Source organism: Magnusiomyces paraingens (assembly GCF_902498895.1).
Source record: "Magnusiomyces paraingens strain CBS 517.90 genome assembly, contig: contig2, whole genome shotgun sequence".
NCBI classification, from domain to species: Eukaryota; Fungi; Ascomycota; class Dipodascomycetes; order Dipodascales; family Dipodascaceae; genus Magnusiomyces; species Magnusiomyces paraingens.
The window spans coordinates 928,083-950,215 of record NW_022474068.1 but is presented as its reverse complement, the minus strand read 5'-3'; the positions used below and the strand labels follow the sequence as shown (position 1 = coordinate 950,215).

The following is a 22,133-nucleotide window of genomic DNA, read 5'->3' as shown; positions in this document are numbered from 1 at the left end:
TTGGGTTATCTTAGTATGCCGTCCAAATGGTGGTAGTGATTGAAATAGATGATGTCAAGCTGATCTTGGGCACAAGCCATGTTTTAAAAGACATAATATTAATTAGCTTAGCTAAGCTAGTGAGATGTTAATTTTTTTAAAAATACTTCAGCTTGTTACAAAATAAGTTGTAATACAAGCTTACCTAATTTATATACTTAAACTCAAATGGCAAGCTACACAAAGAAAGGGGCAATTGAAATTCCTCGTCATTCCCCCATGATACAATGCCTATTATTGAACATGGGTTACCAGTAATGTCAGTTTTTAAGGGAGGGCGATTTGTATGAATTGTTTTAAAAGAAAAAGTGACTCAAGTAATTTACTAAATATATTTTAAAAACTATTTACAAAAAATGGGGAAAAATGAAAGAAAAACTGCTTTGAGGTTATTTTTATTAGGTTATTACACAAAAAAGCATATTGGTAGTAATTCAATAACAATTTAAGTCTTCCAATACACAGTTAATGACGTTAAAAAAAGCAAAACAAAATCCTCTTCCATGATATTAATTATTGGTATTAGCAATGTTCATTTTTATCGCTTGAGTCTTCTCATTTGAGCGCGCTGCAATTTCCGTCTCTTTCTCAACTTGTGCTTGTTCATTTTAAGTTTTCTCTTTCTTTTCACGCTAGTCGCGTAGATGATTCGGCCATATGATTTAGAAGCCGGGGATTCAGTGATATATGGTGTTTCCTCCAGTTCAACTGAAGAGGCGGAAAAGGCTTCCTCAGCACCTTGCAAAACACCCTTAAATCTATCGAGATATCTAAGTACCTCAGGGTCAGATGAAAGCTCTCCATCAACATAAAGAGAAACCTCAGTATCATCACCAAAAATTTTGTTTTCTCCATTATTAGATTTGATCTCCACACTGATAACTTTGACGTCGTCATCTAGAAGACCACCGGTAGAACCCAAAAGGCGTTGACGTTCAAGTTTCATACTTTCAATGCGACGTTCCATTCTTTCTTGACGGACAGCCTCAATTTCATCAGCCTCCTTTTCTGTGGGAGGGAGGTTGTAAGGAACAAGGTTGCGAACAATTTTGCGTGGAATGTTTTTCATTTCTGGATTAATCGATAACCCAGAAACAGAAACATCCCATGGCAAGTATTCTTGGTTTTCTTCTTCAGTAGTGGCCCGCTGGGCATTCTGACGAAAGTGATCAAAAACAAAAAGTGGTCTATAGCCTGAAAAAAACATATCGAGAGCAATATCTGAATAAAAAAATGTTAAAATTAGTAAATGGAGATTAAAAAAAAACACAAATCAAAACATACCTTCTTCAGACATTTCCTTTGGAACCGAGTTCTTCTCAAAAAATCTAGTTGATGTTGGGAGAATCTTTTTATTAGAAGAAGCAGGAGGGGCTGAAGACGAGTTATGACGAAGGGCATCACCAGTATGAGCCAGCTTCATAGATAATGAAAAAGAGTTACGACGTCGGTGCTGGGTGATTGCAGAAGAGTTGGAGCTGCCATACTGAGAAACGGGGGAAGAAGAAGGGGTGGATAAGGATGAGAGTTGGCGAGCAGAAGAGTTGATAGGCGTTTTAAGAGCAAGCTTTGAAGCCGTTGAAAGCCTCAAAGCTAGTGCTTGTTTTGATAGCATTTTTATCTATCGAGATATGTGAAGGCGAGTTTATGGGCGATACTGTTGTCAAGAGAAGGGAAAGGAAAAATAATAAGCTTCAGAAAAAATTTTTTTGGTGGTGAGTGTCACAACTTTTCTCGTTTCAAATGGAGCCGCCTGAGTGGCTGGCAATTTTAATGCTCAACACTTAGTATTCTAGGTCATATGTTATATATCATGTGATATAATCTGTTTTTGTAAGAGACACGTCGAGCGATTCTCAACATTGCATTTATTATTATTATTTAACTAAGACAGAGTTATTAGCTTCCAAATAGTACTTTTTGTTCCTTCATCTAAGCATATTTATTCAATATTCAATATTTTTTTTTAATAATTTTTAAACACTTTTAACTCTACATTTTCAATTGACAAAATCTGATATCAATGGAAAGTTACACCATATTTTAAAGTTATGTCTACGGTTCATCAAATTTCAACTGAATTGAGTAATCTCATTTCTCAAACCAAGCGCCGAAATAATGAGCTACGCCAGGTATGATAATTTTTTTTTAAGTGTACAATTAACTAATGATGAAAATTTCAGGCTGCAGAAAACAGTCATGCAATTTTGAAAAAATATGCTTCAAACACTGATGAAGCTGCGTTTTTGAAAGGTAATTTTAGCATTACACGAATCATCCATTGAAATTACTAACAATGAATAGGTCTTTCAAAATATCCAGATTTTATCTCACCTTTTCTTATTGCCTGTTCTACAAGAAATGCAAAATATAGCGCGACTGCAGTTCAATGTCTTCATACTCTTATCAATTTTGAAGGATTGCCACCAAACAGATTAGTGGAGGTTTTAGAAGCGCTTAAAGAAGCTACACATCTTGGTGTGGAAATACATTTGAAAATTTTACAATCGCTCCCTTCTTTGATACAAAACTATGGCGATTATCTTTCGAATGATTTAATTGCTGAGCTTCTTCTCATATGTTACATTCTTCAAGGTGGAAATAAAATACCTGTTGTTGTAAATACAGCGTTGGCAACTCTGCAACAACTTATAATTTCAGTTTTTGACAAAGTCGCCAAAGAAGACTCAGCAACTTCTCCTTTACCCAAAACATTTGAAGTCCCAATTGAAAACAATGATAAAGTATTAGTTAGCCCAGCAGCTTATGACGCACTACGAGTTTTTTTTGATATTTGCAGCCTCATTGAGAGACAAAAACCTGTATTTTTAAAATTTGGTCATTTACCAGAGACTGTTAGTCTTGAGTTAATTGAAAGTATTCTCACTTCTCATAGTGAGATATTTTCTTCACATTCTGAGTTTCGTTATGTCATACGTACTCGTGCTGTCCCTCTTCTTCTCCGGACTTTTTCCGAAAAAAGTGATTTCCCAGTAACTGTTCGTGTAACCAGAATTTTATATCTGATAATTCGACGCTTGCTTCCCGTTCTTAACGTTGAATGTGAAGTAATTTTGTCTATGCTTATTCATATGCTTGATCAAGACTCTGCTCCATATTGGAAGCGTGTTTTATGCATGGAGGTATTTCAAGGTGTATCATTGGAATTTTCTTTGATTGAAAACATATATTTAGAGTTTGATGCCAAAGATGGGCGCAGACCTATAATTAAAGGATGGGTAGCGGCATTAGATAAAATGTCTAGCGAAAAACCCAACGTCATTGGATTAGGAAATACTTCTACACCAATGGATATACCAGATTTGTCCCGTCAAAATAATAGCTCATCGGATTCTTCCAATAATTCACCAGGACCTATAACTGATCTCTCACAAATGGTTGGACTGTCTTCTAAAACTTCTCTTGTTCGGTCTTCATGTATAGATCTTTTGGATAAAACAGAACCACCAAATCTACCACCAAGTTACTTGTACTACATGGCACTTTCTTGCGTTAACTCTATTTCTGAAGGGGTCGCCAGAGCAGTTTTATCTGCTACTTCGGAAACTACTGCTAGTAGGAAAAAACATCATAAACATCCTACACTTACTAAGTCACCTTCACAAACCGAATTAAACCAGGAATTACTTAAAAATAGATCACGATCTTCTTCCCCAAGAAGAACCAGTACTAGCAACAAAAGCAAAGGTGATGGATTGACGGAGCACCTTTCTCTTGTCAGTTCATTATTAGAGTCTATTTGGCCTGAACTTCTTTCATCTTTCGACACTTTTTTTCGTGCTACTATGGATTCAGAAATGTATCACACTCTTGTTCGCTCTGCTCAAAAATTTACTCATGCATCGGGAGTATTATTGATTCTTCAACCGAGGGATGCTTATTTGACTTTGCTTGGCCGCTATAGTGTTTCTTTGCCAGAGATAGATGAAAAACAATCATCTGCTAAACACGGAATTTTAAGCATGGAAGGATTAGTTGGTTCTTTAAGTCCTACAATGACTAGGGAAAATAGCCGTTCTTCTACGTTTGGTTCTGGAAATACTCAGATTGCTCAGCCCTCTTCATCTCAAACCTCAGCAAATATTATCAATCGACCAAAACTAACTTCTCGAAATATTTTGTCTTTTAGAGCATTATTAAACCTAGGCATTGCATTGGGTCCAACTTTAGGCTCTGGGTGGAACATAATTTTTGAGACAATTCAGTATGTCGATTTTCTTGTCTATGGAAGCTTTCTTAATGATCGACGACGTGGTTCATCATCTTCAAAGATACAGTATGAATATAATATTGAAAATTCTCCTCCCCCTTTTTCGGGAATGGGCTCTGATTTTGTCACTGTCGAAAACTCTATTCGTCGGTTAATTGATTCAACTAAAGATTACCCTTCTTTCGCATTTGACGATATGGTATCGTCGATAGCTGGTGTTTCTTCTCGTGTTGTTGGACTTCCTATCGATAGAAACAATAAATATCATAACCTTGCAGGAATTGGAAATGCAGCGGAATGTGATCCAGCCTTTTTACTTGATTTATTAGGATCACTTTGCTACAGAAATTGTAACCGGTTCATTTCAATGGAATCTCAAGACTTAGCTTCATGGGGTATTATTTCGAAGTTTTTAATTTCAGTTGAAATTTCCAGAATAGTAGCACCAAGTTCAAGAATTAGAGCTTCACAAGTTCATAATGAAATTATTCGCCAAAACAGCTTAGAATATTTAGCTCTGGAGAAATCTGAAGGGCTACTTAGCGCCAAAGTTATTTCTGCTCAGTCAATTGTTTTCAATTCTCTTTTAGAAAAAGTGAAGAGTATTGTTTCTCTAAAATTGCCATCCGATGTTTCCATTTCTATATATTCAACAGAAGCTAAAATTCATGTTGCCGGAATAGATTATTTAAACAAGCTTTTAGATAACTGTGGCGGGTCTTTGACTCAAGCCTGGAATATTGTTTTTGATATTATTGATACTGTTTTTAACTGGTTATCTGAAGGTCCCCGTGATTTAGAGTCTCAAAACAAACGATATCTAATTGACAGATCTATTCAATTGCTAAAATCTGGCTTTGAATCTTTACAACTTATTTGTAATGATTTTCTGGAGTCTTTACCGGCAAATTGTATCATTCGCTTAATTGATACTCTTTATAACTTTTGTCACCAAGAGGGTGATTTAAATATTTCTTTCACTTCATTGTCTTTTTTTTGGATTATTTCTGATTATCTTCGAAAATCTTTGGGAGAAAAAATATCTCAGGATTTGAAAATTGAAATTTCTAATACTAAACAACTTTCAGAGCTTTCATCAACCGGGACTATTAACGATCCTGATACAGCGAATTCTATATGGATGATATCTTTATTAAGGCTGGCAGCAATTTCTTATGACCCCAGACCACAGGTCCGAAATGGAGCTATTCAAATCCTATTTAGGATATTTGATGCCACTGGTTCTCAACTTCCCCCACGTGTTTGGAAAGCTTGCCAGTCTATAGTTTTGGAAAAGGTTATGGAAAATAACCCTTTCGATATAACTAAGAAGCAGCTTTCACCCGAGGAAATAACACAATGGGGCGAATCAATGTCTTTGATTTTTTCAAGTATTGGAAATATTTATTTCACTTTTCTTCATTTGTTTATTAAAGATGAAAAGCTTTTTGATCAATTTTGGAAAAGAATGCTATCTTATTTTCAAACCTTTTCCTCTTCTGGTAACCTTACTGTTATGAACTCTGTCTACAAATCGTTCAATTTGGTGTTAAGCGGTTTTATAAAAAATGAATTAGCAATGAGTCCAGTTTCACTTGCTAACACTTGGGAATTTTGGACTTCTCAGTCAGTTGTTGACAATAGAACGAATGCTAATGCCGCTCAAGAATGCTATAAATCTCTTGCTGAAATTTTTTCTAATGTCCGATCTTTAACACCTGATAATCAGTTTACTGAAGAAAGAGTTACCAAAACTACTGAACTTTTGAAGTCATGTCTAACGTATCCTATTTTGGCTCCATTCTATTCAGACAGAGAAAATCTTTCACCATTACAAGCTGAAGCTTTAAAACAGCTCCAACTCATTGATGTTTCCACAAATATTCATACAGCAAACTTACTTATTTTACTATATTCAGATTTGATTATACAGGCATTTGTGAAGTCTGATTTAGAACATGATTCAAAAATGCAAAAATCTTCTTACAAAACTCCAACTTTTATTTCACTTTCTCAGAACTGTCTAGAAATTTTGCATAATATCCTGAAAAAGGTAAATCCTTTTATCATTCAACTAATTCGACAAGGAACAATGTGCAAACTTACCATTTCTTTACATACCATTGTACAAGCAAAGCTTGGGCCACCTTTTGTTTCAATACCTACAAAAAATAGCGGAACTAAGAACTACCAACTTTGGGAGCTTGCAGACATCAGGTTTTTGGAAATTGTCAAGGCGTCTTTACCTTATATTGCTACTTTAGATAATTCAAATAAAGATATTGAGATATCAAAAATTTGGAATTGGTTTGCGAAATGTACTGTTGCAGTTATTTCTCCTGGAAAGTATGGTGTTGATGACAAAGCAACTTTATCAAAAGCCGAAGCATTAAAATATGAAGAGTTTGATTTATCTATCTATAACTCCTTGATCTCTTTGTTCTTTAACCCATCTCTTCAGCAAGATTCATCAATTTCTGCTCCTATTGACTTTTGGAGTACACTTCTTCAATCCTTGTTTTTTTATTCGCTTATCTATCACATCCCTAGATTGGAACCAATTTTGTGCTCTTTTTCGAGCGAAACTTCTAATAGCAATATCACCGTTTCTTCACTTGCTGCAAAACAAGTTCGATGGTTGCTTGGCAACACATTTTTTGGGTCTACTGACCAATTATCTTATAAACCGAGACAAAACCTAGCATTTACTTGTTTAAGTGTTATTGCTAAAACTGCCAGAACTCCAAGCTGCGATATAGTTGTTCCTAGAGAAGTTCGTGACTTAGCAAATCGGCTCCTTACATTACGTTTAGCCATGGTTTTATATTTATATATCACAGATCATCCCCTTCGTGGACACGCCCCTATGCCCAAAGTTCAGCGCAGAGAGTTGTTATTTGTGCTTAAACTCGTTGTTGATGAAGGTGTAAGCAGTAATCCGATATTTATACCTGCTAATGATAGAGACAAGGAAACATGCGCGTTAATCACTTTGTATCCTCTTTTTGTTCGAGCAATTCCAATAGCGGAAAAAGATACTTCCGTTCTTCATTTATTACAAAGACTTCTTTTGAAGATTGGAAAAGCACATAGTATCATTAATTAGGCTTTTTTTATATAATTTTAAATTTTAACCAAATATTTCAGCTATTTTAAATTGTAATAACAAACTGTCTAGACAGTTTGTTAATAGATCTAATAAAATATTGAAAACTAAAACCATATGATTCATTTAATTAAAAAAATACTCGCTATATTTTACATCATTAATATCAAAATTCCCCCTTTCCGGGATTTTTGGTATATGTAGTGGAACAAGCACACGGATCCATTTTTTTGTATCATAATCGGGGCTGTGGAAATTAAGAGGCTCATTGAATTCCTCTTTATCCACCTCACAGTCACCGATGGATTCTGAGTGTTGCTCATTTGTAGAAATAATTTTTTTTCTACTGTATTTATCACCATATGGAAACTTGATATTGGGATATCGATAGACAGGTTCTTTATATTTCTGAATGATTTCCCAAGGGGTAACAACTTTCTCAGAACTTTCATCATTATTAAGTTCTGGTCCTTTGACTTTTTGTTTATACCATAAGAAATATTCTTGATTCATTTCATGAAAAAGAAGCCCATCTTCCTGCTTACCTTTAGGTATTTGAACATTTATTTCTCGAGACAAAATATCTTTTTGTAATTTTAGTACGTGTATTGAATCCTTGATCTTTAATTTGATATCCTTGATATTTTTCTCATGTTCCTTTCGAGTATATTTCAGTTGTTTTTTGATTTCAGGATCCTTTTCAATTTTAATTGAATTCTTCAAATCGACTTCTTTTGTTTTGAGATTGGCTAAGGTAGTTTTTGCGTAATCAATTTCCAATTCAAGTTTTGAAAGCTGCTCATTATTTAGTCGAGAACCAGTTTTATCTACTGTAAAATTGCTGTTTTGGGTTCTATTTTTGGTTATTTCTTTTCCAGCATTACTGTCTGCTAGTATATAACATAGCTGTAAATATCCATCATACCTAATGCAAAATTCATTGTATAAGTTTTGAATTAAATCTTCCGAGTGAAGATCAACAAATTTTTCACGTATGACATTGTTCATTTCGTCGACATCAGCAGCATGTGTCCAAAATGAATCATGTACGGCAGCAAATGATTTTATTTGATTTTGGCTTTTGTCTCTTGAACCTGACATAGCTTGTGCTGTCATTAACATGTGTGTTGAATCCAAAGAATGAATGAAGTTTGGTGCAATACCATTTACTTGTTTCATTTTTTTAACAGAGCTCACTTCAAAAGGGTTGACAATTGAAAGAGTTTGAATACCTGTTCTCACTAATAAAGAACTAGGTTGACGATATGGTTGTACAACAGGAAGACCAAGTGGTGTGGTCCAAATAACTGAAGTTAAAAACTTTTTCAAAAAATCTTTATTAAATCCAGATTTATGATTAGAGCTGTGATTAGAGCTCTTAAAGTCATTGTTTTCGAAATTGTCCCAGCGGATCGATTCACATATTCTGTCCGCACATTCTTCCAGCCATGATTGTATTTTTTGAGCATTGAAAAAAAGTTGAGAGTAAGCCTCAGTTATTTTATCCCCGATATAACGAGAATAACTGTTTAAATTATGTTCATTTAAAACCGGATTTTTTTTAAGTTCTTCAAGCACCTGCTGAACTATTCCATATTTTGTAACGCCATATACACTTGTCATCACAGGTCTCTTCACAACTTTGCGAGTAACCTTTCCAAAAATCTCTTCAGCTAATACTTTAGTTTCTTGGACAGTCTTGTCATTTCCAGTTAGCTTGGTATCTTTTTCAATAAGATCATCAACAATTTCCTTAACTTTTCCATAAATGTCTCTAGGATAGGTATTTTCTGGGGTAGTTTTAGAGTCAATTCTATGTTGCGGGATGACATTAACTTCCACAGCCCCTTGAACATCTCTGCCAAGAGCAGAATAATGTTGAAGCCCGTTGCATGTTCCATCTTGTGCTACACATATTCTTGAAATATAAGACTCAGGATTTCCAGAATTTACAGCAGATACCAGGTCAAAACAAGCAGCAAGCATTTGAAAAGGTTTATCAGCTTTTGTCCACCAAAGAGAATTTGTTTTAATTTTTTGAAGATCTAGAGGGTTTTGAACTGATTGTACAATGTTTTCCCAATTATCATCAACAAATTTAATGCGATCCTCATGACGTAATTTTGTAAGCCCAAATAAAGTTGCAATATGGATTTTTAGCCAATATAGACCATTTTTACCGAGAGGTTTTCCATACCAAAACATGAATAAAGAGCGAACATGATCAGGACCCATATGCCAAAATGAAGAGTTTGTTTGAGGATAAACCCGGCCTCTAAAATCTATTTTGTATGAGAAATAAAATCGATCACCATTTTTGCCAAATAACTCTGCTGTATTAACAATATATTCTAAGGATATTCGTTCACACAACTGGTTGAAATCATCTTTAGAGAGTTTTTTCATCTCAATATTTTTATTTTCTTTCAAGTCAAGACGCCCTGGAATTTCAAGAAATGAAATTCCTAACTTCCAAATCTGTAAAATTACATCCAATATATTTGGATTGATGGCCCATGCGCATTCACCTAATACGTTAAATGCTGAAAGATAACTGTCCATATAATTATATTTCATTGCTGTATTGATGTAAGAATATTGTTCAGGTGCATCACCTGCACTTGCACTTAAAAATGAAAGTTGTGAAAACCAATAACCCCCCGAAAGACCGGAAGTCCAAGGACGAGGTTTAACAAGCATTGGGGGGGCTTTAGAAAGCATAGATGTGGAAAATAAATTAGAGCTATTAGAAGGTGGATTTCTAGAAAATTCTAGTACCAAAAACTCGTTAATTTTAATAACACCAATCATTTTCGTTTTATGAAACTTGTATGTATGCCAAAATGCAGGCTTTCGAACTATTTTCCCTGAATTAGGATGTTTTACAGAGAAATCACAAAATCTTAATGCAAGAGTTACAAAGGTGGCACCCAATGAGATGCGATCAGCAGGTGACATTGTTAACGATTTTCGAAATACTCTTTTTTTTGTTTCGGGAGAAAGGGAAGAATATCGGTAAAAGATTTCAGCAATTTGAGAATTTGCAGAATCATTTGACTTTGTATCTAGCTTCTTAGAAACTTCTTGTATCTGTTTTTGTCTAAAAGCACGCTCAATGGACTCTCCAATACTCTTGGCAACACTTGTAAGAGATTGAGTAGATGTTGAAGAACTGTTCTCATGAGAATTGGTTGAAATGGATGTAAGTGTGAAATTCGTCATTTCTAATGCTAAAATACTCGCTAAATTCCTAGCATCCAACACAGAAAATATATAGTGGAATCGTTTAAGTTCTTTCTTAAGAGATGTAAAAGAATATCCTGGTAGTTCCAAAATGTTATCACTTTGAGACTTATTAGAATCATACGTAGCTGATTTTGTCTTTACATTTTTATCATTCAGGATAATATTTAAATTTTTTTCTAAAGAAGAAGTCCAATCAATAAAAAGTTGTTGTGCAAAAGGATTCGAATTTCCATGGGAAAAGACAAAATTTGTAGCATTATTCAATAATTTAAATTTAGATGCATCCTTAATTTCGCCTACTTCATTTAGTTGTTTTTGTTGCGCCATGGAGTTTTGAAGTAAAGTCTCCATTCTATATTGACGGTTGCGGTTAAAATTATCAAAAGTCCTCTCAAATTTTAAAAGCAGAGGGTTGGTGTAAATAGATAAGGGATCAGCCCCAGATTCAATCAACTTTTGGTATAAACAGTCATATAAAAATAAATAATTTGGAATTCCATTTCGCAAACTTTTTTCGTAAATTTCGTTGCCGAAAATAGTCTTAATATCAAATGAACTGGTATTTAGAGCTTGGTCAAGAGAAATCGACACTTGAGTAGTCCATGGTAGAAGATCTTTTGTGATGTCAACATCAATTTGTTCTAATAATCTTACATCATTTATGTCTTTTATCTCTAATGCCTATAGTTAATTAACATAATTAGAATTTATTAAAATAAAAGGCTATATTACTTACCAATCTAAGAAATTGTAAATCTGATTCAGTCAATATATCATGATGTTGAAATAATGGACTCATAGAAAGTTTAAAAGTATGAGTCCATATATATTTAAATTTGGTTATGATGTTAATCTTCTCTTCGGTATCTGTTATCTGACAAACACAATGGTAAATATAAGCCATTGTTCTATAAGGGGGATGTGAATTTAAATTACCCTTCACACTCTTCATGTATAACGAGAGCAGATATGGAATTTTTTCTAAAAATATTTCTTTAATTTTGGTAATTCTCGGCTCCAGCTTCATATTGGCATAAGTAAAAACCAAAAGAAGTAAGCAGTCTTCGGGTACTTTAGGATCTTTAAGCCACAAGTCATTTTCAATCATCTCTTTAAAAAGATTAGTGGCATGAAAAATATTACCCATGTTTATAGATGAAAGAAATATATTAAGACGCTCATTATTATCTTGAGATATAATTTCATTATTTAGGCTTCTTGCAAACCTTTCTGTATATTTAAGTGATCTTTTACGCCTCTTTAAAGTATTTATGTCGTCATTTTGAGTTTTGGCAGACGGTTGCGTGGAGCAAATCTCTGAATCGGCAAAAATGAATTGCTCTTTTTTTCTGTCCCAATTTAAATTTAACAAACTTTTATCTTTCAAAGAGTTTTGAACACACTGGAGAGCATCGTTTTGGATTTGAAAAAAACATGGAGTAAAGTGAATCGATCTTTTAAATGACACCAGACACGTATGCCAAATAGGTTCTTGTTCAAGAATTTTCAATGTACGGTGAGACAAAAGCATAATATCCAAGCATAATACAGTGATATGCTTATAAAGATTTTGATCAATGACTGTCAAAAAAAAAAAAAGTTATTTACTGGGGGTTCTGCAAAAAATGTGAAAAAATCTATATAAATCACGTGATTTTAAAAGCTTAAAGGTTTAGCGTTTAGCTCAATCACATGATTCAAAAGCATAAACTAATCATGATATTCTGCAAAATTGTTGCCAATATTTGAACCCTAAATTGCTAGTTTTAAAAACCACTATAGATTTTGTTAAACGTTGTGTTAATTTTTCGATTTGTTCTACGTTGAGAAACATATTGCGACTGAAATCATCAGGTTAAAACTTCACTCATATTTCAATGATATATTTCGTTGTAACGAACTAATTGGTATTCTGCCACTAGGGGCTTATGGCCCAAATCAAATAGAAACTTCCGAGCCAAGATTAAATCTGGGCAGCAAGTTTTCTTGTTAGAGAAATGATAATTTCAAAAATTCCAAATCTTGTATTGCAATTCACTAAAGAGTTGCCTTAAAAGTCTTTGTGAAATAGGTAAAGAGTATGCGAAAGTTCTACCAGAACCTGTTTGGGCTTATATAAATAAATTATTATCAATACTGTTCAACATACTTACAATAAACTCTAGAGGTTAACAAAAATTCAAAGCGATTTCTTTAAATTTTTGTAGTTAGTGACAAACCCTTTTTTTGTAAAAGATTGGTTAATGAGGTTTCTATACATAAGCCTTTGAAAGTTAAATCAAATCATTTTAAAGGTGCATTGGAAGGTTCATTTTTAATGACTCTTTGATAAATTTTTGATTACCAGTATTATCAAAATCTTTTTCTATTTGATGCAAACAATTTTTGTGAAATAATGAAAATATAAATGAGATTCCATCTTCTCCTTCTCCTTCTCTTTATAAACCCTTTTAATTTTCTTTTGAACTTCACCTGACAAACCAGATTCAAACTTTTTTTTTCTAAACTGGGATGCTAAACTAATATCTCCTTTTTTTGTGGACTCAAGAGACCTTTTGCCTTTAACAATATTGTTGGTATCAATACCAATATGGTAATTTAGCGCTGTAGAACCAACGGTCTGTTTTTTCCCAATGGAAGTTCGCTTGGATCATTTTGTTAAACTATTGATAATTAATAATTAATAGTTAATTAAAATAATTTATTTAAATTATAATTTACATGATTATGTAATCATAATATGGTAGAGAATTTTGAAATTTTTTTAAAAAAAAATGCAAATGCTTTGAGGTTAGGTTTTGATTATGTAATTTTTTTGAAAAAATTTATTTTGTAAATCTATGTTCGATTTTTTTTTTTTTTAGATATACCTTAACAAGTATTACAATGGGTGGTTCACAGTTAAAAGCTTTGAAAAATCAACTCAAGGCGAATGGTTTTATAGGCCAAACTAATGCTAAAGGGAAAAATAAGGCTGCCCGAAATGAAAATTCTAAAGATCGAGATCAGAAGGGTCGTGTTCTGAAAGGCATCCGTGACGCATTTAGTCCTTTTGATATTAAAAGATCGAAACCCAAAATTGATGTACTTGGTCGAAAAGTCGACGGATCTGTTGGTAGACCAGGTGTGAGCAAGCAAGCTGGTGAAGATGCAAGAAGAAAAACGTTGCTTAAAGAAAAAGAAGAAAAGGGCAAGGTCGGTGGAATTGCTGATAATCGTTTCGGTGAAAATGACCCAACCATGAACCCCGAAATGAAAATGCTTGAGAGATTTGCCAAAGAAAAGCAGGTGAGCATTTATCGTTATATTATTATTAATATCATAATGGTTTTTATCTAATCAAGTTTTTTTTACTATAGATTCGAGCATCAAAATCTTCTTTGTTTAATCTTGAAGACTCTGACGAGGAAGACTTTCAGCTTACACATTATGGCCAGTCTTTATCATATAACGATGATTTTGAGGAAAATGATATTGATGGTTCAGATCAGTCTGGTGATGATGATGAAACCCGTGAAATTCGAGAGATGCGCAGAAAGAGAAAGATGATGGCTCGTGAAGCTGGTATCAAATTAGATGGCGAAGAGGAAAACGAAAATGATGAAGGTCCACTCAAAAAAAAAAGTAAACAAGAAGTTATGAAAGAAGTGATTGCAAAATCAAAATTTTATAAGTTTGAGCGTCAAATGGCTAAAGAAAAAGATGAAATGGTCATTGATGTGATGGATCAAAAGCAAAATGTGGAAGCATTGTTAGGTGAACTACGAGATGCTGGCAGTTTTACCAAAGAAAAGAAACTCATTCCTACCACTGAGTTTGCTGCTGATCAAAAGAATAATGAGGGAAATGACGATGAAGATTATGAACGGCGGGTTCGGGAACTTGCATTTGAACGAAGAGCACAAGCAGCTGACAGAACCAAGACTGAACAGGAGATTGCGGAAGAAAAGGCTGAAAAATTAAAAAAATTAGAAGCCCAAAGACTTGCTCGAATGAATGGAGAATTTAATAGCGATGAAGAGCAAAGCGATATTGATGACGATGAAGATGGAAATGTGCAAAATGGTACTAATGTTGACGACAATGATGACATCAATGATGCAACAGAGTTCGGGTTAAAGCCGGTTTTAGACCTTCAGAAAAGAAAAAAAAATGAAAGTCAAGATAATGATCATGATCGAACTGAGTTTGATGATGATGATTTAGCTGGAAACATGGTTATTGATGATGAATTTCAGGAATTTGACAGTGATGTTGACGAAAATATTTCCAAAAACAAAAAAAAAATAAACAAAAATTCTAGGGAAGCAAAGATTTCAAAAACTATTTCTGAAAAGAACGCCAAAGTTGCGTATACATTTGAAATGCCTGAAAATGTCGCCGAATTATTGGATATTTTTTCTTGCCACCCAGCAAAAGAACAACCTGTGATAGTTGAACGAATTTTAACTTTATACGACCCTCGTCTTCATCCAAATAACAAAGAGAAAATATCTTCTTTCACCAACATTTTTGCTGAGTATTTAATAGCAAGCGCTGATCTTGTTCCTGAAACCCCTGAAGAAGATGTTGCACCGGTTCTTGATAAGCTTATTAATATTTTAAGGAGACTGGCGGAAAAACATTCGGAGTCACTAGCTGAATTTTTTCGCGAACAACTTAACAAAGCCGAAGCTCGTTTACAGTCAGCAATTTCAAAAAGCAAAAATAAGCAAGTCACAGAAAATCCTTCTCATCTTTTTCTTTTCACTCTAATTGCTATTATATTTTCTACTTCAGATCATTTTAATCAAATTGTCACACCTGCATCTTTATTATTAGGCCTTCATTTATCGCAAATCAGGCTTCTTTCACCCAGTGATATTCAGGCTGGTCTTTATGTTGCATCCACTGCCTTAACATATCAGCGCTTAGCAAAAAGATACATACCCGAAATTCCTATTTTTTTGGCTCGAGCATTATACATTCTTTGTCCATCCGAGCCATCTTCTAATGAGATTCCTCACGACATTTTTTTGGGCGTTGTTGAGTCAAGATTTCCAGCTGAAATCAATATTGATTTCAAAAAATATGAGTCACCACTTATGTTAAGACATCTTAATGTTTTGGAGAAATCATCTAAAGAAGATTTACAAAATGTTTATAATCACCTTTTTGTTAAAACTCTACTAGTTTTAGATTCTTATATGTCACTTTGGACTGATGATACGGCATTTATTGAAATTTTTTCTCCGTTTTTGACTCTTGTTAAAGATCATTCTGCTACTTTTGAAAAACTTACTAAGCGATTAAAATTTTCTCAAAAGTCAAGAGTTCCCTTAGCACTTCAATCTCATAAACCTGTTCCTATTGCTACAAAGATACCTAAGTTTGAAGAGAATTATTCAGTTGATAAAAAATCCTACGACCCTGATGTTACTCGAAGGGAACACAAGAAATTGCTTGCTGCGGTTAAGAAGGAACGTAAAGGTGCACTTCGTGAATTACGCAAGGACTCGCATTTCATTGCCAGAGAAAAGCTTAGAGAACGCAAACAACAGGATAAGGAGTATCATGAAAAACTTGATAAGCTTATTCGGACAGTTGCCACTGAAGAAGGTACCGAAAAGAATAAATATGAACGCGAAAGAAAATTGCGTAAGAAAAAACACTAGCTTTAAAATGTTTGATTTTTTTAATGATAAGCTATATAGCTGTACTTGTGACAATTGTAAAATGTGTGTTTTCTCAATAAACAAAATATCGTCTATTTTTTTTCATATATAAACTTGATAAGATTCATATTTATGTTAAGGGTTTGTGATTACATCGGGCATTTCTGTATCAGTTGAATTCGGTGGCTCGTTAGTTATATTTGATGCAGCTTCTCCAACTTCATTAAGTTTTGGTTGCGGAATATTTTCCGTGTCATTTTTTGTCAAATTAGATTCTAAGGAAGCGGAGTTTGTGTCTATTGCTGAACTCAAACTTGGTTCCGTTCCACTAGCTGGAGGTATAATTGTGTCTTTAGATGGTAACAAAATGTTTGAAGCAGGAATCGTACCACTGTTTACAGATTCAGTTACTGTTGTCACAGAGGTAGGAATATTTTCTGGAACGTTTTCCGATATATCTTGTTGGCTTGGATCCAAAGGAAGTGTAGTAGGTATATCACTTAAAGGAACAGAAGCAGCAATTGCTGAAGATTCATTTGCTATTTCCCCAGAATTCGAAGGGTTTTCTGATGATTTAGAAGTGGCATCGGAGTATTTAGCTTCAACTGATTCTTTTGTTAAGGTTTCAGGGATGTCCATATCCGCTCGGACTGGCCTAACACGAGCGTTTTCAACAATCACAATTCCATAGTCTTCACGAAGTTCCTTTTCAAGCGATTTCTCTGTTGTGGTACGTTTTTTATCCCCAAGTGTTACAGTTGATAAAGATCCAAACTCATCTTTTAAAGTATCTGTTGCCTTACGAAAAAAAGCGGTTTTTGCTTTTCTGGTTTCTTCTGTTTTTTCAAAAATTGATTCATCATCACGAGAAACTTTATCGAGGTATGTAGATTTTGCGCGAGCTTCAATGTCAGTCGTTGACTTAGCACCATTAACGTACTGTTTAGTATCAACAGCAGTTCCTAATATTAATTCCATCCATTCATGGTATCGAATATAGCGGACCATTGCTGTATCACGGAAAGAAACAACATCAATAAAATCACGGGATCCTCCTAATTCTTCTATATCATCACCATATTTTCCTCCGGTACTAGAGGCTGCAGCATCTGAATGTGGGTGTGGTGAATTATTGGACGAAGGTTGCTGCTGGACTTGGTTCTGATATGAGGTAGCAATCGCCGCATGTTGTTGAGAGCTCATTGAAGGATAGCCATATGATTGTTTAACAACCCTGCCAACATTTCCAATGCGTTTGTTATAAGGGGAGCTATTACCTCTTGGTCCAACCATGGTGAAAAATATATCTATTAATCAATATTAAATATGAAATTAATGGTGGTATGGAAAAAAAAATAAATGAATAATCAACATCTAAGAAATTATAAAATAATCAAGTACGCGTTCATTAGTAATGATTTGTAAGTTTTGATTAATATTTACTGTTATAGTAGTACTTCTCAATCTGTCTTAGTTCCTTTAATGAAACCCAAATTCAAGAACTCGAGTAGAAAAGTGAATAATAGTTAAAGAGGAAATAAGAATTTAATACAACCTCTCCATTAATTAATTTAGTGTAATGCAAAACCCGAAACGTTGTTCTTTTTCAAACTTTTCTCAATATAGGCAAACCGAAGAATTGAATCGCCACTATCAACAACAAGAGCAGGAAAAGCAGAATCATCAATTTATAAATCAGCAAACGTTGCAATTGTCTCTTCATCGATCACATCAGCAGCAAGTTTTACCGTCTTCAACTCAATATCAAAAACAAGCTCAACCCCCAGACCACATTCCTTTGCATTCACATCAGATTTTTCAACCTCATCAAAATCAAAATCAAAATCAAAATCAATACCAAAGACAAAGACAAAGACAAAGACAAAGACAAAGGCCAATGAATACCTCTTCACAGAACCAAACTAATGAAGATCAATTACATTTTGGAGGTGGAAATTCTTTTTCATCTTCATATGGCCCACCCCAGGTTTACCCTTCAGAAAACCAAACACAACAGTCATCACAATCTCAACATAATCAAACTATTCCCACAAATGGAACAAAATCAGCATCTTCATCTCCTGGCTATTCCCAGTATCCCTATCAATATTCTCAGTCAACACAGCAACAACAGTTGTCACAAACACTACAGAACCAGCCGCCACAGTTGCCCCCTATTAATTTAAATCAATCTACGTCTTTTAAAGGGCATTTCGAATCACATTGGCCCCTATATTCGGTAGATTGGGCTCATTGTGGACCTACAGATTTAAATATCATTGCCGTCAGTACTTATTCGGAAGATATCACTAATAAAATTCAAATAGTGCAAGCATCACCTTCTGTTCAACCTAGTACGGGACTTGTTCTTCCCAAATCACTTGATTTTTTTCCTCCAGTAGAGTTTTCAGTACCTTATCCTTGCACACGACTTGCATGGGCGCCTTCATCTTATGTGGCCTCGTCGTCATCAATGCCTCTTATTACTACTGGTGATTGTCTAAGGCTTTGGAATTATAATACTGATACCAGACAACTTTCACAACGCTGTGCTTTAGTCAATAAAGCAAAATCAAGTTACATGCCCCCTATTACAAATTTTGATTGGAATTCTGTGGATCCTTCAATTGTGATCACTAGTTCTATTGACACTACATGCACTATTTGGGATATAGCCTCTTCAACAGCAAGAACACAACTTATCGCTCACGATAGTGAAGTCTATGACGTTGCTTTTGTCTATAACTCTACTAATATATTTGGTTCTGTTGGTGCCGATGGATCAGTAAGAATGTTTGACCAGCGCGCTTTAGATCATTCCACAATTATTTATGATCCTTCAAACCCAGTGCCGTTATTGAAAATCGAAGCAAATCCCAGGGATTCTAATAGTCTTGCGATTTTAGCTTCAGATGCAAACGATGTTCACCTCCTTGATATTCGCATGCCTGGTGGTCCAGTTGCTTCTTTGAACGGACATCAGCGATCCATCAATACAATAAGATGGGCACCCCCCTCAGCTGTTCCCCGACCTGGTGGTTCTAGTCCTGGCTCTTCAAACATATCTGAATCCGGTAATGCCCCTACAATAAAAAGTTTTAGGCACGTCATTGTATCTGGATCTGATGATTGCCAAGCTATTGTTTGGGATGCCAGCACAACTGTACAATTCCCTATTTCTGCTACTCCATTAAACCATACATCTGGAGGGGCAGGATCATCAACATCTAGTAATGGCTCTGTTTTGAATTCTGGAAATAATAAGGAAAACTATTCCATTATTGCGGCCTACACTCATAACCATGAAATCAATGGGGTAACCTGGAGTCGTGATGGATCCTGGATTGGGCTGACTGCTGGAAGAGGTTTACAAGCAGTCTGTTTATGAGCGGATAGAATTAAAGCATTATATATGGTTAAAGTAACTTAATTAGAAAATATTGGTGCATTATTAACATTACCATTTTCAAATATTTAATAAACTTTTATCAAAATCAAAACAAACATGGCTACATAAAGGTTTAAGAATTTTTGTCTTCTGTAGAAGATTCAATATGAGTGTTTTCTTCCTTTTCAATATGAGTGTTTTCTTCTTTCTCAATATGCGAATCGAAGTCACCCTTTTCGAAATCTTCTTTATTGGGAGCTGGAGTAATGCCCACTGCATTACTGTCATCGCTGACAAAGTCAACATTTTTTCTTTCTGGACCCATGAAAACCACTAAAAGAACATAGGCAAAAACTGCTCCCAATAAAATAGCCATAACTTTCCCATAGTCGTACTTTCCTTTGATATAGTTGCCGTTATCGTCTTTCAAAGGAAATTGAGCACCAATTTTAGCTTCAATGGTGCTACTGGCTGATGATGCCAAGTTACCAAGCTGGTATGCTGTTCCCACAATCGCAGCCCTAAATTCAGGAGCAGAAAGCTCGGAAGCATAAATTGGAACAGTAGCCCAACCACCCTGAACAGCAAATTGAAAAAAGAAAACAGCCGCATTAATTCCCGTGCCTCTAATATAGACCCAAGGATAGCACAAGGCTCCTCCTAAAATGCAGCAAAAAATAATAGTCAATCTTCTTCCCAAAAACTGAGAAACGTGACCCATAAAGAACGATCCGGCTATAGCACCAAGATTGGCAACACAATTTGTAACAGTAGTGGCATTGTTACTAAACCCAAGCTGAACCTTGAGAAAAGTAGGATACAAATCTTGAGAGCCGTGAGACATAAAATTCATACCTGCCAAGAACAAAACCAAATAGATAAAGTTAGGCCAGTAAATCTTCGATGCAGCTTTAGCTTGATGAATAAATCTAAGACCAGCATTTTCACGCTTGAGCTTCTGTTGGGCAATAAATGTATCTGTTTCAGGAAGACACAATCTGAAAATAATAAGTAGGAGAGTGGGACCAGATCCAAACCAAAACAAAGCTCTCCAACCGTGAGGACTATTATAAGTAATTATTTGGTTGAAAACTACACACAAAAGATAGCCAAATGAATAACCTAGCTGAAACATACCAGAGATGATACCTCTGCATTCAGGAGGACAATCATCTAAAGCAGTCGCAGCAACGTTGCCATAAATACCACCCATAGCGACTCCTAGGAGGGCACGAACAGCTAAAAACTGCTTATATGTTTGAACAAAGCCAGTACCAAGTTGAAGAGCAATAAAGCAAATACAGTTAACAACAAAAGGCCATTTTCGTCCATACTTATCGGCGGGGATTCCAAACAGAACACCACCAGCTGCACGAAACATTAGGACCAAAGTGATGCCCCAAGTAATGTCTTTAACAGGTCTATCTAGAGCAGCAGCAATTTCAGTTGTTGTGAGAGAAACAGAAAAAAAATCGAAAGCATCCCATGTCCAAGTTAGAAATGCAATAATAAAAAACAACCAATTTTTCATTGTCATTAAACCAAGAGTGAAAAATGGATTGAAAATAAGTGTCCATCGGCTGGCAAAGGTTCCATCTGAAAGCAAAACTCCAGCAGGAATAGAGTCTGGTACTAATGTAATAGGTCTTCTCGAAACATATTTCCATATAGATTTAAGATTTAATTTGGGAGGATTTCCTTGGTAGTCGTATTTTCCCATTTTTAATTTTTCAAAAGTTGAATAATGAATAGTGAATATTGAGGATAAAGTAGAAAAGAATTAAATGAATATAGAAATAAAAAAATAAAAAAATTAAAAAGAGGAAATCAAGCAGATTTTATATTATTTAGTAAGTTAAATATTTATTTTAATAAAAAAGAACTATTGAATGTATAACTTTTAAATGTTCTATTTAGATAGTCTTTTTTTTTCCTTTTTTGTTATACTCCACAAAATGTTTGGGGACCAAGTTTTAATTCCCCACCGCTTACTCCACAAAGAATACAGTTTTGGGTGGTCTACAAATGGTCGATTCGAGCTGACTGGCAGGAAGTCTGTAAATTATTTGTTTTTTTAACAAATTTTCTTTTTTTAAAACAAATTTGCGGGGACAGTCTTCATATCTTAGCCGACGGCCAGTGGATACCTTTGATTAGTACACACCGAAAGAAATACAAAAAAACTTTTTGAAGAGCATTGGGGAAAAAAATTCTACTGTATGATTTTAATAAATAATGTGATAATTATCATATACTTCAGGTGTCTATTGTTTTTCTTTGAATTCATTAATTTTAGAACCCTCATCTTTTTGTTTATGCCAATTTTTTTGTTTAAGCTTAATTTTCATAGAAAAGTTTACTGTGTAATTGAATATTACCAAACTTATTTCAAGCTAGTAGATTTATTTCAACTATGGTGTACTTAATTTATTTAATATGTTTTTTGTTCATTTAATTCATACTATTTGT

General features: G+C 34.5%; 7 protein-coding genes across 7 annotated transcripts; 3 read left to right on the top strand and 4 right to left on the bottom strand.

Moving 5' to 3' along the window:
• Window positions 1-577: 577 nt before the first annotated feature.
• SAPINGB_P002025 (mitochondrial 37S ribosomal protein mS38) lies at window positions 578-1,654 on the bottom strand (the record flags this gene model as incomplete). The annotated part of the gene is made up of 2 exons (XM_031996745.1): window positions 578-1,260; window positions 1,324-1,654. 2 exons carry the CDS (start codon window positions 1,652-1,654, stop codon window positions 578-580), a joined length of 1,014 nt encoding a protein of 337 aa, XP_031852636.1.
• Window positions 1,655-2,090: 436 nt separating this feature from the next.
• Window positions 2,091-7,376, top strand: SAPINGB_P002024 (uncharacterized protein; the record flags this gene model as incomplete). The annotated part of the gene is made up of 3 exons (XM_031996744.1): window positions 2,091-2,171; window positions 2,223-2,292; window positions 2,344-7,376. 3 exons carry the CDS (start codon window positions 2,091-2,093, stop codon window positions 7,374-7,376), a joined length of 5,184 nt encoding a protein of 1,727 aa, XP_031852635.1.
• Window positions 7,377-7,502: 126 nt separating this feature from the next.
• Window positions 7,503-11,421, bottom strand: SAPINGB_P002023 (uncharacterized protein; the record flags this gene model as incomplete). The annotated part of the gene is made up of 2 exons (XM_031996743.1): window positions 7,503-11,303; window positions 11,359-11,421. The coding sequence occupies 2 exons, from the start codon at window positions 11,419-11,421 to the stop codon at window positions 7,503-7,505; spliced, it is 3,864 nt and encodes a 1,287-aa protein (XP_031852634.1).
• Window positions 11,422-13,508: 2,087 nt separating this feature from the next.
• SAPINGB_P002022 (uncharacterized protein) lies at window positions 13,509-16,276 on the top strand (the record flags this gene model as incomplete). Its single annotated transcript, XM_031996742.1, has 2 exons — window positions 13,509-13,910; window positions 13,982-16,276. 2 exons carry the CDS (start codon window positions 13,509-13,511, stop codon window positions 16,274-16,276), a joined length of 2,697 nt encoding a protein of 898 aa, XP_031852633.1.
• A 135-nt stretch (window positions 16,277-16,411) lies between these two features.
• On the bottom strand, window positions 16,412-17,569 carry SAPINGB_P002021 (uncharacterized protein; the record flags this gene model as incomplete). Its single annotated transcript, XM_031996741.1, has 1 exon — window positions 16,412-17,569. The coding sequence occupies one exon, from the start codon at window positions 17,567-17,569 to the stop codon at window positions 16,412-16,414; it is 1,158 nt and encodes a 385-aa protein (XP_031852632.1).
• A 604-nt stretch (window positions 17,570-18,173) lies between these two features.
• On the top strand, window positions 18,174-19,664 carry SAPINGB_P002020 (uncharacterized protein; the record flags this gene model as incomplete). Its single annotated transcript, XM_031996740.1, has 1 exon — window positions 18,174-19,664. One exon carries the CDS (start codon window positions 18,174-18,176, stop codon window positions 19,662-19,664), a length of 1,491 nt encoding a protein of 496 aa, XP_031852631.1.
• A 133-nt stretch (window positions 19,665-19,797) lies between these two features.
• On the bottom strand, window positions 19,798-21,384 carry SAPINGB_P002019 (uncharacterized protein; the record flags this gene model as incomplete). The annotated part of the gene is made up of 1 exon (XM_031996739.1): window positions 19,798-21,384. One exon carries the CDS (start codon window positions 21,382-21,384, stop codon window positions 19,798-19,800), a length of 1,587 nt encoding a protein of 528 aa, XP_031852630.1.
• Between the last annotated feature and the right edge of the window lie 749 nt (window positions 21,385-22,133).